The sequence below is a fragment of the Mycteria americana genome, chromosome 10 (assembly GCF_035582795.1).
Source record: "Mycteria americana isolate JAX WOST 10 ecotype Jacksonville Zoo and Gardens chromosome 10, USCA_MyAme_1.0, whole genome shotgun sequence".
NCBI lineage: Eukaryota > Metazoa > Chordata > Aves > Ciconiiformes > Ciconiidae > Mycteria > Mycteria americana.
The window spans coordinates 20,000,152-20,016,987 of NC_134374.1; the positions used below are offsets into that span (position 1 = coordinate 20,000,152).

Consider the following 16,836-nt stretch of genomic DNA (forward strand, 5'->3'; position numbering starts at 1 on the left):
CCTTGAACTCTGATATTTACCAATTTCCTAAAACTAAGCTTCTCAGTTTTTCTTCCTTCAGAAATGGTACAACAACCTCTCAAGCGTGTGTGCTGATACCAGCATAAATGCAAACAGCTACACTTCAGTCTGATTAAGCTAAGGAATTACACTTTCCATTTTTAGATTCTCTTACTGAGCTGACACATAGCTCTCAACTTGCTCTTGGTCTCTGGGAGCATAATAGGGGAGAGAGACGATGAATTCTTAGGGACCCATGCGGAATGACATGGGAATAAGTGAGTTTGAGACACAGGAGATCAAGCTTCACTAGTCAGATATTCATATAAAGCCAGGTCACATTAGTACTATTGTTCATAAAATATTTTCTGCCATTGTAATGATGTGAGCTGTTAATTGTGATATTTACAGATTACATCAGTGCTACATCTAACGAGGTGTTTATTTTTGCAGTTTTTAATTAAAATGAAACCCAGAGTGGGTTTTGTTCCGTTATTACCTACACTTATAGCAAGTTATAAAATAAATAATATTAATCATACCAGTATTGATAGTTACCAAACAAGCTCAAAGGTATTTTAAAGATACACTATGACATATATTTGATCCTGAGAGTTTTCAAGTTCATGCCATCGAAAATCCCAGTCTGTGTATCCCAAAGAATAATCAGATTCAGGAGGTGGATAAAGAAGTTTTGGCTGAAATTCATGACAATAAGTTTTATATAAAAAACAATATACCTAAAGATATTAAAGTAAGGATATACTGATGGTATACTCTTTCAGTTCTGATCCCATGACAAAACATTTTGTAGGCAACATACTGCTTGCTTTTTAACCTCTTGTCTTTTTGTCCTTCTAAACAGATTTTGTAAAACTACTGCCCAAGATAGTATCACCTTTATGTTTCACAGCATTGTAACATTGTAAATGACAGAGATACTGAAAAGTATCTGTAACAGTCATTCATTAGTTTAAATCCCCAAGACCAATTTCATTAGACTAGCTACCAAAATATGTCCATGTATTTCATATTTTGCACAAGTGATCAGTAATATTTTCTCCTACTTATCAGCGGGCCACAATTCACAAGAGATATTTAAATTTAAGAGAAAAATAAGTACTGAAAATTTTTAATCCACTTAAAAATTTTCCTTTAAATGCAAGAATGATTACCTTCCAAATCTAACTCCTAATTTTAATTAGCAGAATACAGAAAGATTTCTCCCCCAATGTATTCACTATCAGTGGTGTTCCTGAAGCACTTTCTCCCCCTGAAAGAAAAGCTTTGTTATGTGACAAATCACAGATCTTGGCTATCAAAACAGAAAGATTTTTATGTGCTCATGTCCCTGCTGCCCAAAGCTTTATTTACCATGGCTTCTTGAGGAACCATTATTTTTCTACCGGTGTTATCTACCACAGACAGCTACCAGAAGCAGCAGCAATAACTTTCACAGGAAAGACTTGGGTGGCCTGAATAATGATGAATTCATACTAAAATGAAAATAAATATGAAGGCACTCCACATGGTCTCAAACAATTCACATGATCAGACTGGAATGAGGAGGAAAGGATCAGAAAAGTTTCAGCATAACTTGCTATCTTTTTTTAATACATCTCCACTGTCACCAATTTCTCTGGGAGCCTCTATAAGCCAACGTCATGCAAAGTCTTGAAATATTATTCTTCTAATCATTGTGTATCTCATAAATATCATATTGAAAACATCTGCCTTGAAAGGATCTACCTTCACTAAGCTGCAGTAGATGGAAATTAAAATTAAACACATAATTTGCTTTAACTTTTGCAGAACAATCTCCAATTACCGATTTCACTCAAAATTGCACAGAAAAAGTTGTCAAAAGCTTTAGATCCTGAAAATAGAGTGCAACAAAACACATATAAGCCAACAGAACAGTGTGACAAACACTTGTAAGGAATAATCCTTTACAATACTTCAGCCAATTTGTACTTTCTTGCTTTTTTTAATGCTGTGAAGTGTCCCAGAACACTGACCATTTATTTGTTTTGCAAGGTAGTTTGACTACCAAACCAGTAGTAAATTTTAATTTAATTTGCTGATCTGCATAATATTTAAAAAGTATCTTGACAATTTCATAAGAGCCATTTCAAGTGGGTTGTTTCCTTAGAATTCAAAACATTTTTATATACATTATACTTTTTATGTATCAACAGAAGTTGATCACAAATGCTATTTTAATTTCCTCCTTTCCCACCCTGCCCCGGTTTCTCTTTTATATGCATGTGTCTAAATACACATATTCAATGGCTGGTAAACATATTGAACTTAGAGGAATCTTGTGAAAATAGGTAAGGTGCTAACATTATATTCACTAAGAAATAGGTCAAATTGTTTATAGTTCTACAAAATTAGTGTCGAAGGCATATAAGAAATAACACATTCAAATAGGTACATGTAACAGCAAGCATTAGCTTTCACCACAAACAGTTAAAGAAGCAAGAAAATAGGTATTTCTTTTCCAAGCAACTGTGAGCACTGGACTGCACGTCATTATTTCCCCTTCTGGGCTTTCATAAAGGTCCTTGTCTGAATTCTCTACCTAATCAAGTTCCTTATTCAGTTCTTTATTCTTTATTATCATCACTCAATTCTCAAGCCCTGTATTAAAACTAAGATTAAAGGTTACTGGAAAAAGAGGCAAAAAGCACAATTAAATTTGCCTCGCTTCCTAAGGTAAAAAGCTGACATTCCTATAACACAAATTTGTCAACTTACTCAGACAACTTAGCCTCTTACCTATAATAGAGAGTTGCCTTTTTTTTTTTCCTAGCAATGCTCTAGAAAGATTAATTCTTCAGCAGCTCTAGAAATTACAATGAGGCAAAACAAGTGGTAAATAAATTCAACTAAAATGACTGAATGACTCTAAACCAACGCAGGTGCAATAAACTTGCACAATTCTTCCCACTTTGTCCACCTCCCAGCAAGGACTGTTCAGGACAGCTAATCCTGGTTATACAGCAAAAAGGATCACAGAATCCACAAGTCACTACAACTCAACTACTCAGTGAAACTTACCCTCTTGCACAATTAAATTACTGATAACCCAGTTCTTAACAGCTGAAGGAAGTTTTGCATTCACTAGAAACCAGCAAAAAACCCTCCCACTTTTCCAGAATACACATCAGAAAGGGAATTCTTTGGTCAGTTCCAGTCACTGGTTTTGTTGGTTCACTAAAGAGTTATTAACTAAAATTTGCACCACATAATTGTGGGATGATTTTTAAAAGTGGTAATATTCTTGTTAACTTGACTTCAAAACTCACAGTTGGTGGTAAACAGTGGGTCCAGTTTTCTGAGTTTAAGTACCACTAACACCGCAAAAGATTTAATCTTTTTTTTTTTTCAGCCTGTCCTCTGAGTTGACAGGAAATGGCTAGTACTCACACTTTACAGCACAGATGAGACTTACGCTTTTACAATACTTAAACTGTTCAACTGGGACTGAAATTCAAAGCAAGTACCCTTGTTGAAGTTGCAGCTGTTCCCATGACATAAAAAAAAATTTAACTCTTAAACACAAGTTTTACATTTAAAAATCAGAGAATGTTGTGCCTAGCTTTTTTTAATGTTATACAACTGATTCAGTTAATCCATTTTTTTTTCTCTACTTCAACATCAATGCAAACTTTTCTTTATATGAAGTTGTGTTGTCTTTTTTGATCCCAGGATATAACTTCAAAAACAGTTCCAATACCTAATTCGAATATATAATTGATATTAACATTTCAACTAAATGAAAATTCAATTCTAATTTTCATTTGCATATCAGCTGAATATTAAGTTAATGGGTCTCGTCTAGTAAGTTAATAATTTACTAAGTATGGTTTTTCTACACAAATTTTAAACAACTTATTCCAACCTTTATTAAATTTGATGGGCACAGTGATCATCCAATTAACATTGCTTAATAATTAACATACCTAAATTCACATACAAATAAGGGTACACATTTTAAATACTACTTAACATATTCTTTCTGTCATCTTCTTTTCTTAAACATATTCTTAACGTCAAGGTTAAAATTATTATTAATGCAAAACTCTGAAATGAATTTGAAACACAGTGAAAAAGGACTCCAGTCAAGTAAAGAGCTTCAGTTCAGCTTAATTTCTTCCACTTTAATAGATTGTTCAATTAAATCAAAATCGGAAACAAAACTAGCATTTTAGTAATATTAATGTAGTTTAAGGCCTCTAAAAATAAGACAGAATTACTACCCATAAGGAAATGTAGTATTTTTTTATTAAACCAGATGGTAAAATTGAATAAGCAAACAAGCTTCAGGAAACTTAATCCCTTCATAAGGCAAACATCACCATTTGGAGATGTTTGATTAAGCAGTTTTTTCTAATTAATGTTCCATTAAATACTTTTACATTCTTTCTCAACTTTATGTACTGGTCATTCCTCAAAAGAACGAATCAACAAAAAAGTGATCATTACTATATTCGTACTGTCGGAAAATAAGGATACTATTATGACTTCTTCAATACAATCGAGCGAAAAAACAAGGCCCATTTAGTTTCAATCCAGCAGTAATCATAAGTGAGATAAATGCATGATCCCCAGGTATGTAAGACAACCAACAGAGATGATACCATTTCCCAAGCGACTTTAATTTACAGTTGTATAATTTTCTGGGAAAAAAACTGCCAGCAGAATCAGACTGAAAGATTACAAGAAAGAAATAAATCATACTACTATATAAAAAGAATGAGGAAAAAAGAGTAAGTACTAGACCTAACTGATAGACATCTGAAAAAAACAAAACAAAAACCAAACTATCCGACAGCGACAAAAACCCAAGGCTACTCCTCTCAGTTCAAGTGATTTTCAGATATCTATCAGTAAAACGTAACTTGACATGAACTCTGGTAAAAAGTGTACTAAGAACACTTACTATCTACACATATTTAATACACACTACTTGTATGTTGGCAACTTCATTAAATGCTTCTGTTTTCAAGACAAAACAAAAGAACTATTCCTTCTAACCTGTGGTCTTCTGAGTTGGAGGTAAATAATCTTCCAGACATGAGAGCAAAAATTCTCCAAGTGTTCTCATATAGTTAAGTTTTGTAGTATCTCAGTACTTTACGTTTGATGACAGAAAACTTAGGTTTTGCACTGTCATTTATACTCATTGTGCAGCCAATTCACATACAAACAGTTAAACTAGAGTATCAGTTACATTCTTTCACTTATCATTCATACTCATCCAACCAAGATGAAACTGAATGTGTGACAGAATTAAACAGACTGACTTTTTTTTCAGGTTTTCTTTGCTTTACGAAAAATATTTCCGCTGTCTTGGATCAGCCTTTTGATATCTATAATAATTACACCTGAAATTTATTTTCAGTCTTTCATTTCCAGCAGCATATTAGCATATACCCAAAATGAAAAGGCCATTAGTCAAATACAACCAAATTAGTGCAAAATGCAAAACCTGATCCTGCCTGTCCTATGCCCCCTCAAAATTTCAGACTAGGTGATTAATGAAGTTGCAGACATTAATGAATCTCTCTCATAATGCCTTCTGCACAGAGGTGAAACTGGGGAAATAATTCTATCTACAAAAAAACAGCCAGTACATCATTTCTGCTTAAGTGGTCAGATATAGTTACCCCAATTCTTAAAAATTCGTATGCTTCTATGCAAGCCTAGGCAAAGCAAACAAACCTTGGCAGGAATAGAATAAACTTTGACTAATCCTGTTGTACTGGGTCTGGCTGGGAGGGAGTGAATTGTTCTTCATAGCAGCCTGTAGAGTAGTGTGTTTTAGATTTGTGAACAAAACAATGCTGTCAACACACTAATGTTTTAGCTACTGTGGAACAGTGTTTGCACAGTGTCAAGGCCTTCTCCACTTCTCACTCTGCACAACCCAGTGAATAGACTGGGGGCGTGCAAGAGATTGGGATGGGACACAACCAGCCAAATGACCCAAACTAACCAAAGAGATATCCCATGCCATATAGCATCATGCTCAGTAATAAAACATGGAGGAGGGGGGCTTAGATAGGTTAGCCATCTTTTGCTCAGGAACTGGCTCTACATCAGTCTACACATGGGAGACGATAAGTGATTGCCTTTTTCTTTCCCTTTGTTTTCTCTCTTTCTTCTTCCACTTATCCTTCACTTCTTGAACTATTTTTATCTCAACCCATGAGTCTTCTCACTTCCACTGTTCCTTTCTTCTTCCCCCATCCCACAGGGGATGGGAGGAGGAAGGGAGTAAGCATCTGTGCAGTGCTTAGCTGCCTACCAGGGTTAATCCACACACCTGTTCTTTTCTGAATAGCTGCTCTTGACTCTGTTTCTACCTAAAGGGAAGGTACAGAGAAAATGGAACCAGAGGATTCTTGAAGGTGCATGGCAATAGGACAAGAAACAAAATACAAGACGGCACTCAGGAAATTCTGTCTGTAAGGAATACATTGTTGACCACAAAGGTGGCTGAATATGGAATGCAGTGCCACTGTCACAGCTTTCCTCAGCAGAAGGGTAATTTACTACTGCCCACCACAGATCAGCATGATGGGAGGATGCAGATAAACAGTATAGTAATCCAGAAATATCTTTATATAAAAGTTATAGAGAGCAATGCAGTAAAACTGAATAGGGGAGAAAGGCTGAAGCAGAAAAGGTAGGTATGATGTTTATAAAAGGGAAGCGTGTGGCAGAAGAAGGGATCGACTTGGGAAAGGATCGAAGTTATAAAGATCGGGGGGGAACATTAAGGAATTTACAGCAGTAAAATGGACTACTATCTACAGCACCTTTTAAATCAAGGTCATTGTGCACAATTTTCTGACTTTCTTTGCTTATTTTAAATAGTTGACTGAATAGAATTCATAGACATCAGAGTCTTCATTTGTCCTAATGCCTCCACCTTGCTTGCTTCCATTCTGTGTTTTCCTTACACACATTTCAGATATTATCCCTTGCACAAAATCTAAGTAATTTCCTACTTTGTCTGGCATTATTTACGTAGGACGGAAATAAGAAAATATTCATTTGGTAAATCAATCACTCCCTGGCATCCTTTGCTCATTGCTATTTCAAAAATAGGCAGGAAGCAAAGGGTAGACAGGGAAATTGTTCTGGCCTTCCTTCCTTTCTTCCCAGGGATCAAAAGACCATCTTCTTGTAGGGCTGGAAGTACTACTGTCACTTCATCACATTGTTTTAGTCACTCTGAAAGTGTGTGTTACATGACAAAGAGGGAACAAAGTATTCCTCCAGTGCTTTTAAACAGATTTTTTAAAATATACATACACTTATGTGTATGTATATAAAATATATATAAAACATAACATAGAATTTATGCATATAATATATATCCGCATATATCCATATATATGGATAAGTTTTCATATATATCTATATATTATACTAATATATTATACTATAATTATATTTTATATATATTGCATGCCATAAGTCCTTCAAGAAATGCACCAAATATGTATTTATAGAGATTTTTAGATTGTTATTGAACAATAAATAGATGGTCATGTATTCCTACTGCAGACCTTCCAATAAGACAAATGTATCACACCAAGTGTGATACCAATGTATCACACTTCTACCAAAATGCCTCATCTTTGTTTTGAAAGAAAACATGTTTAGAACTTAATGCCATTTATTAAAAAAATAAAATCAATAGCCCACAGTTTTTCAAAAGAAGCCACTGATATCTTTCATTTTCTAAATTCGCTACAAAAAAATTTCAGCAGGTCAAATTATGTCAGTCCCTGCTTCCCCCCACCCCCCCACCCTCCAAAAAAACCCCCACCCAAAGTCACTCAAAAGGCACTACTGAAGCTGCTTTCACTCTTTCCTTTTAAGAGACCTCTATTTCTGTTTTAATATATTTTAATGTGCCTAACACCATAAAAATCCAGCAGGAGCAAACCTAGCTCCTGTGGAGTTACGGATAAATTCTAAACACATTACAGAGATTATCATCATTATTATAATCTTTTAGACTGACAAAGTGAAGTGAAAACAGGAACTAATTTGCCTAAGGACTTATACCAGGTCTTTGGAAGACCAGAAGCAGAAAAAGAGCCTTCCAAGTCCTAGCTTAGTACTTGGTATCATACAATCAACTACCAGCATGTATTAGGGTAACTTATGCAAATTTTATTATTTCATGCAGAGACAGGTTCTAGCCATTATAATACTCAATATCCCTACTTCTGGAATAGATATATGTATTGAACACTAGGAAAAGCAACAGAATATCATCTACAATTTCAGTTCTAACATGAATCCACACCTCTTCTAGAGCAGTTTTGCAAGTTTCTATGTGTTTGTACATATACATATATATTTTATATGTATATGCATACATACATATGTGTATATACACATGCACACATAAAATATATATACACACTTTTTATTTTTTTAACCAAAGGGTAAAACATGACATGAGATATTATGGGTATATTAACTCTTTCAGCTGTTCACAGTGTTTGACACAGCAGAATAAATTTATCGAAGTTGTCAATGCCATTGAGTTAATGGGTCTTTTATGAACTCTTGGAAATTTTACTTGAACCTAGAGTGTTCTCCATAATTGTTTAATAAACACACAAGACAAGACAGTCAGACAAAAGATTTGGTCTGGCACAGAAGCGCCTGTTGATCTCAACTGCATACCATAATTCCTTCCAGAAAAACACCAAATATGTATTTACAGAGATTTTTAGATTATTACTCATCAATAAAGAGATGGTAACTTTTTCCTACTACACAACTTGCAAAAACACTAAACAAAACAAGGGAAACCTGAAACTTTTCTTTTTCATCTATTTGACAAAATAGAACTCTCCAGTTAATTATTGCACTAATACATACCACAACTCCAAATTGTTCTGGCTCAGCAAGATCATTGTATTCATCCTTTAATTCGGCTAAGGCATCGAGTTCTTTCTGCTCAGGAAGATTCTTCACTAGGTTCTAAAACAAACAAGACATTATATTAAATTTGTTATATTAAACTAGCTGAGATCTTAAAATAACACGCTCAAAATACCACAACATGGAAATGCATGAGGAAATTATGGGAAGCTTATTTTATTTACACAGCTTTAACACTATATAAACATCAAATCAAACCAGTAATTATTTAATACAGACATCAGCACCTCTGTTACAGTCTCTAATTTGAAGAATGCCTTCTCAGTATTAAAAAGTTAGATAAAACTCTTAGATGCTGTCAGACCCTGAAGAATTATACTCTATCTACAATCTTTTTGCCCTCATGATTGTGTCTTGCTCATTACATATTAATCAAGAAATAACTTGTCTGTGTAAAGCAAGCCATAACTATCTAAAAACAATAAAAATCTTTAGACATTATTCAACATAGCTGTGCACAAACATCACTTAAAAACACCTTACACAAGAAAAGAGCAACATCTCAAAATTGTACACATCTTCTGGATGGCAAATATACTGGAACTCAGCAAAAAGTAGAACTCGCTTGAAATCTTATCCATGCCCCCAGAGTAGATTGTATGATTTATTACATGATCTTAACATCTCAAAATACAGATATGCTAAATGCATAAAATATTTATATTAAGGCTGAAGAATATTTTGTTTTAAGAGATACGCAGTAATAAGTTTAGGTTATATTTAAATTTTGATATATATGTCAGTTGAAAACAAAACAAAAATGTAACCCTTCAAGGGGAAAAAAATATATACACTTACAGTCAAGCAAGCAAGAGTCAACAGGCCTTTTTTGTTCAAAAAGGTTCATAAATCTTAAGATCAAAACACCAAAGTGTATTAAAATATTATTAGCCGATATGATTACACACAGCTGTCCACACACAGAGAGTGCCCTTTACTTCATTTCCCATCTCCACTAACCACCGTTGTGCATATTAAACACTGATGACAGGAAAAATTAAGAAACAAAAGTAATGTAATATTTTGGATACTGGATATGGGATCCAAAACACTGTAGTAGCTTGGAGGCAAGTGTGATTTTTTGTGAAATTTCAAAGGGCATTGAGTCATGGGCAAGCACTAGCCACTGAAAAAATCAAATGGACTGAGCTGGAGACATTTACCTATAGAAGAGAGGCAGAAATACCTCCAAATCTAGGTGAACACAGTGTCCCTCCTGCTTTCCCACCGTGGCCCTTAGGGGGATTTTTTTGGGACGTAATTGCCTAACCACATCGTAACCTAACCTAATGCCTAACCAGGCACCCTGTTTCTGTATGCTGGATAATTTACAGACAATATGCATACAGAGGCCAAAGTAGCAGCACGCTTTTGTTATTAATAACTTCTGAAAAATCAACATGAGTATTCACTCAACTGCACAGTGCAATGACTTCTGTACTAAATAACTAAGAAAAAAAATGCCTTCACACAGAAATCATTTTTGCTCCTACACAAACACAGTGGGTCCCGAGGTATTAAAGAGAAAAGCCGTAAGTCCATGTTCTTCACCAAGAAGCTCCTACTTTATGAAGGTGCCCTCTGAAACTTGCATAAGTAAACGGCAGAAGAACCGTCAGATTTAGAGGTTTACTTCCAATAAAGTGTCTATGGAATATGCAATTCTATAGCATTTTAATCAGAACACAGATTTTATTGAAAATAAGTTAATGTGGTAGAGCTAAAATAACCAAGTCTTTTGATACTTTCTGCAACACTAGTTGTAGAAATAAAACATTCCAAAAACATGCTCTTCTAGCTTGAAGTTCTTCAGGTTAGGTTATTAGCACATCAGTTCTCCTCCCCTTCCACCAGAAAAGGTGTGTTGCCATGCATTCCCATAAGATATGATTAAAATAGAAGGGGCATGCACACTGACACTATCAGAGAACCGATAATGACTGTTTAGGTCTATGTCAAAAAAAAGACTCTGATATGAGAAAAAGTTATGTGTCTTTTAAAATCAGAAAAGCAACCAGTGATATAGAAGCAAATTTTTTCCAGATATAAAAATCTTAATTGGAGAAAACTTGTACTATTGGAGGTACACGTCTTATTTTTCAAACGTACCAATCTTGCCATGACTTCTGCAATATTCTTATTCGTTAGGAGACTTCGATTACTGATCACTCTGCCAGGCTTGATGAAGTAGGCATTGAGGTACAACTTTCAGAAAGGCATCAGTCTAATTTGTCAAATTTGCAAGTGATAGCTAAACTTAATTCTCTAAGCTGAAAGAATCAAACATTCACCCATCTTAAGGAAAAATAAAGACGACAAGCAGTCTCATACAAAACGTCCTTGTTACAGAAAGATTTTTACACTTACACCGGGGAGCTACGGAGTGTCTCAGCGAGCAGAGTTCAGTATACTTGACAGAGATAAGCATCAGATTCACCTGGATGCCATACTATTAAGCTATGGCCTCGTGTTTAAACCCAAGCATGCTTCCTTTCCTCTTAACCCCAAACTATGTCCCACAAATTTCTGCTTAAAAAAATTAAGGATCTGTAAAACATTCTTGATCATTTGATTGACTGTTTAACACTGGTAAAGATCAAAGACATGAACTACCTAAATCATGTAATTTTTTTTAACCTATTTTCATTAGGCAGACTATTTACCAAATGCTGTCATCAATAATTTCACACTATTTGTCAGAAATGTATATATCATTACACATTAATAAACTTATTGTAAAACATTTTTTTTTCCATCAATGCAGAAAAAGAAATCATTTCTTTTTCCTCATCCACACCCCTTCATGGTCTAGAGCTAACAGATTAACTCATTTTACTCTCAGCTTCTAAGAAGAGTTTGTCTCTACTAGCACTGCAGCCCCCCATATATATATATATATATATAAAAAAATATTAAATATTTAATAATTTACTCTTATTAATTGTATTGAATAACTGAAAATGAAGCTAAAGCATTCAGTGATCACATACTCAAATCCTTGTCAGTACTTTAGGAAACAGAGTTTCATAATGTATTCATGATGATGCAGGTTTAAATAAAAATAGGGTAAATAAAAATGGTTTACATAAACATAACAGTAGTAGAAATCTAAGGCTGACATTAAGAGGCTGAAACTATCACTCACTACTCACTGTCACAATGCCTTGAATTCTGCAAAACGTGATGTTTGACAACTGTATGTTTACAAGAATTTATCTCAAAGCCACACTGGAAACTGAGAATATTTTTTCCTAGAGTCTTTTCCTCATGGAAGAGTTACAACAGTATATCGTCTACCATGTACTCAAACTGATTAATCCAATTAATTTTAGTAAGTATTACAACCTAAGTTTTAAAAGCAGCAAGAAATGAGGACTTGAGAAGCATAACTGAAAAAGCACTTTTTTATATGCTCAGTTATGCTATACCCATTTGGCTTTCACCACTTCGATATTTAGAACAAAGAAGTTTCCACACGTACATTTTTATAAAGTACAAGTTTTGCTAAGCATGAAAGAAAGTAAGCTTTGCTTTGTAAAATTTTTCCAATCAGTAGCATTGAAAACTGTTAAACTGGTAAATTAGTTAATAACTCAGCCAGAAGATTAGGATAAAAATAAACCAGAATAGACTGAACATGAAATAGATGATACAGCTTATTTACCCCAATACATTTCTAAGAATATCTTTAGAAACACAGAAGGAATCTCTTCTGGGTTATCAGCTATATCTCCCTGCTATTAGAAGCAACTCTGCCACATGATTCCCTTCAGAAAAAGTCCGATCTCCAAAGCCTCAGGTTTTTTGCAGATTATAGGCAGCTCAGTTTCTAGATAGCTGCATACATGATGAATTCATATACCTTTATTCTGGTGTTAACATAGCCTTTTACTTATGTGACTTCATTTTTCTCCCCAATGCTCATGCACATCACTCTGCTCCCCATATCATTATAATGTAGTCATATCCCCTCTCAGCTATTTATATTGCTAATCTAATCAAGCCAATCTTTTCTAATAATAATTATCCTCTCTACTGGAAATACTTGATCTGATACACCTTGCAATCACGTTTGCCTTTTTTATGGTGTACTGGGTTTGGCTGGGATTAAGTTAATTTTCTTCATAGCAGCCCATATGGTGCTGTTTTAACTTGTGACCAAAACAGTGTTGATAACACACCAATGCCTCAGCTACTATTGAACAGTGCTTGTGCAGCTTGAAGGCCTTCTCTGTTTCTCATTCTGCAAGTACGCCAGGGTGGGCAATGTCCAACCCCCACCCTGACAAGGAGGCCACCACAAGCGATTGGGACTGGGTGAGAGCTTAGCTGCTCCACATACAGCTGCACCACAGTGGTAGCTACACTTGTCCTGTCGAGCACAGACTCACTATTACTTCTCCTCAACCACTTCCAACTGATACGCAACCGTTACAACATCAGCTTCCAGCATTTTACAATTAACATGTAAGATCATGTTAATTAGCCTGGAGAAAAGGAGGCTGAGGGGAGACCTTATCGCTCTCTACAACTGCCTGAAAGGAGGCTGTAGAGAGGTGGGGGTCGGTCTCTTCTCCCAAGTAACAAGTGATAGGACAAGAGGAAATGGCCTCAAGTTGCACTAGAGGAGGTTTAGATTGGATATTAGGAAAAATTTCTTCACCGAAAGGTTTGTCAAACATTGGAACAGGCTGCCCAGGGAAGAGGCTGAGTCGCCATTCCTGGGGGTATTTAAAAAACGTGTAGATGTGGTGCTTAGGGACATGGTTTAGTGGTGGTCTTGGTAGTGTTAGGTTTATAGTTGGACTCGATGATCTTAGAGGTCTTTTCCAACCTATACGATTCTGTGATTCTGTGATCATGACCTTATACTTCAGCATAACATATTACATCCTATTTCTATTAAGCCAGGTCTCAAGATATCTCTACCTTTGCTGTAGAGGTAACTATACCAATATGAAACTATTCTGCATTTGAGGTCTTCAAGGTGGGTTTTTTCTCCCTGTTGATTCTCCATTTTACTAATCCTGTAGGCTTCTCAATCGAATGATCTAATATCCCTGATCAATAAACAAACTTAATACTCCTTACTTATTTCCAAATACTATCATGTGCTTAAGTTTTTTGTGGGAAGACTTACTCAGTGGCCAAAGATAGTATTTTAGCAATGTAAATATATCTATTAGAAATGCTTTGTATTTAATTTTAGGGCCCACACTCAAAACCAATCCAGGCCGACATGGCCTGAAGCAGGACATCACAGCGAAACACAAAGTCAGACTGGAAATAGTTTCCCATCAAATGGGAACTTCCAAAAACATTACACCATAGCAATCAATTTAAAAAAATATTAAAAAATCAAGGATTATCCCAAATGAAATCTGAATTATAATTTTGGATATCAAATCTGTATTTTCAAACACATTAGGCTAGGTGGTATAAGTCTCAGAATATGACACTATAAGAAAATATAACTGTACGTAGTGCTGTGAGTCGAACAGTTTCGGCTCTATGAGAAAACTGCAGCCCTTCCGTCAGACCCTCAAGAAAACAAAACTCCAGAAATGTAGGAAGGCCTTGGTAACAAAGAAAAACTGCAGAAAAAGGACAAGCAAATTTCATTTGAAAACTTTAATTTTATTTACACTGTATGTTTTCCAACATAGTAATTTTGTTAAAAAACACTCATGTTAAAATTTGAAGAATTTATGAATTATGTAACTAATTGCGAAAAGATCAGGCAACTCAGTTTAGCCCAGTGTCCCTGGAATAACCATTTTCCAAGTCCAAGAAAGGAAGAATAAATTAATTTAGAAAGGCTTGGGGGGACTGGGACAGGGGAGCAAGCAGGAGACAGGGAAGGAAGAAAGGATAAATAGAGGCCCAGTGTGTTAGCTAGAATGTGAACCTGTGTACGATATTAAAATAAACCAATTCAACACCAGTATCATTGCTGTGCTACATCTGTACACCATTTTAGGTTTACATGTTTCTGTGTTGCACTCCATCACTCCCCAGAGATCATGAGGGGCAGCGTACACACTTTCTCTCCTCCTGCTGTGAGGAAATTGGAGAGGGATTTAAAGAAGCTGTATTCCATACTTTCTTCTCTCCAGCTGAGAGATTTTGGGTTCAAAATAAGACCAAACCAGCTTGAGAGCAGGTTTGATTTATAGATGCGTTTTGGGTTGCAGCAGTATCCTGAAACATTCAGGTAGTTTTGTCTATCACTAGCGACAAGCAGAGTTGTTTACACAAGACGACTGACGAAACTTCATTATCCACTAGCCTAAATCTGGTAAATGCTTGCCTTCAAAACTGAACAACTAGAATTATCAGAGATTTTCTTGTGAAAGAGAAACTTTATGAAAAGTTAGAGATCAAAAGTACTTCTGTTAACAGTGTCTTTTAAAGACAGTTTTATTGCTATAATCGGCCATATTCAAAAGTAGAAGTGAAATTAAAAAAAAACAGTAAAAACAACTGATACATTTGTAGCTGATATCTAGAGAGCTCTGCACTACTCTTACTTTTGAATTCCAATACCTCTACAGCATTTTTATGTGGAAAACAAACTAGGAACAAAACCAGAAACATTCACATACCTGAATCAGGGATTCACTCAGCTTCTCTTCATCAACCTCTAAAATTATATTTTTTATTTCTTCATAAGGCAAACGGAAAGAACCCAAAAATATTGCTGAAATTCAGTAATAAATAGTTAGAACCAAAAAGGTAAAGAAGATTGATACAAGAATGCAAACAATTTCTAGCAACTCAAAAATCATATCTTGATCCAAATTAAAATGCTTCACAATGAAGAAGTTTTCTATATAAAACAAACAGTAGATGAGCCACACTATTGCAGTTCAACTTACGAATTTTACTTCTAAGAAATGAAACTATGACAACAGTTTTAACTGTTTAATCAGCCTGAGTTGCTCTCTAGCAGCGTTACTTATCTCTAGCAATAAAGTCCTATTTTATGAATGGTAACATATTTGCATTACTGCTTAAAGAGACTTACTCAGCCACTAGAAGACTTCGGCTATTATTTTTTGCTTTCATAACCATGTATGAATAGCTGTATTGCATTTACAACTGGTTAAGTGACATCTACATGACATTCTAGAAAAAATTCCATGTCAAAAGGATAATGAAGAGCTGGGCAAAGACAAAAAACCCCAATACCCTAACTCTACCACTTTTTAGGGTAACTAAACTTACACAAGAGACAACGTATATTGTATACCCTTCAAAGATGAGAGTTCTCAAAGCAATTTGATCTCAGGATGTTATAAAATCTCAACAGAGCCCCATTCAATAAACTACAAAGTATCCTAACAGAGATGGATTAGCATACTATTTTAATGAAGTGCTATACATTTAACCTAACTACTATGGCTGATATTGCTGCATCCATATTTTCAAAACTTGAAGTTTTATATCACTTGTGTCATAGTGCATTTTCTGCTTAAGAAAATGTGCTCATGGATGTAGTAATAAACAATGCACAGATTTGGTTTTACTCACTTCATTTGCCACAGGCATAGATGGACTAGTGACATTTTATGGTATTTCTAATTCAAACAAAAGAATCTACTACCCTCAATGACTGATTTCCCTCCATAATTAAAGATAAAAAGTTAAAAATAATAGGTGGGGCTGTTTTCCTTACAATTTATAGTAGCAGTCTTTGCACCTAACTTATCCTATTTCATAATATTTTTCTCTTTAAAAGTCTAACCTCCATCAAGCTCTGTTTCTCCATTGCTCTAACCAGAAAGAACCATTAGGAATGGCCTCTCAACCCCAACCCACAAAACCTACCAACACTGTGCCTTCCCTTATACT

At 35.1% G+C, this 16,836-nt stretch overlaps 1 protein-coding gene across 17 annotated transcripts in view; it reads right to left on the reverse strand.

Annotated features, from left to right (window-relative positions):
• The window catches only part of DIAPH2 (diaphanous related formin 2), a 262,312-nt gene that overhangs the window by 157,449 nt on the left and 88,027 nt on the right, over window positions 1-16,836 (reverse strand). For all 17 annotated transcript variants that reach the window (XR_012777353.1, XR_012777354.1, XR_012777350.1 and 14 more), the window contains 2 exons: window positions 15,588-15,682; window positions 8,920-9,021 (listed from right to left, as the gene is read on the reverse strand). Coding sequence is in view for 1 of the 17 variants with exons in the window: in XM_075513467.1 (XP_075369582.1) it covers window positions 8,920-9,021; window positions 15,588-15,682 (197 nt within the window). In the remaining 16 variants the exon portion in view is untranslated. The remainder of the gene's footprint in view (window positions 1-8,919; window positions 9,022-15,587; window positions 15,683-16,836) is intronic.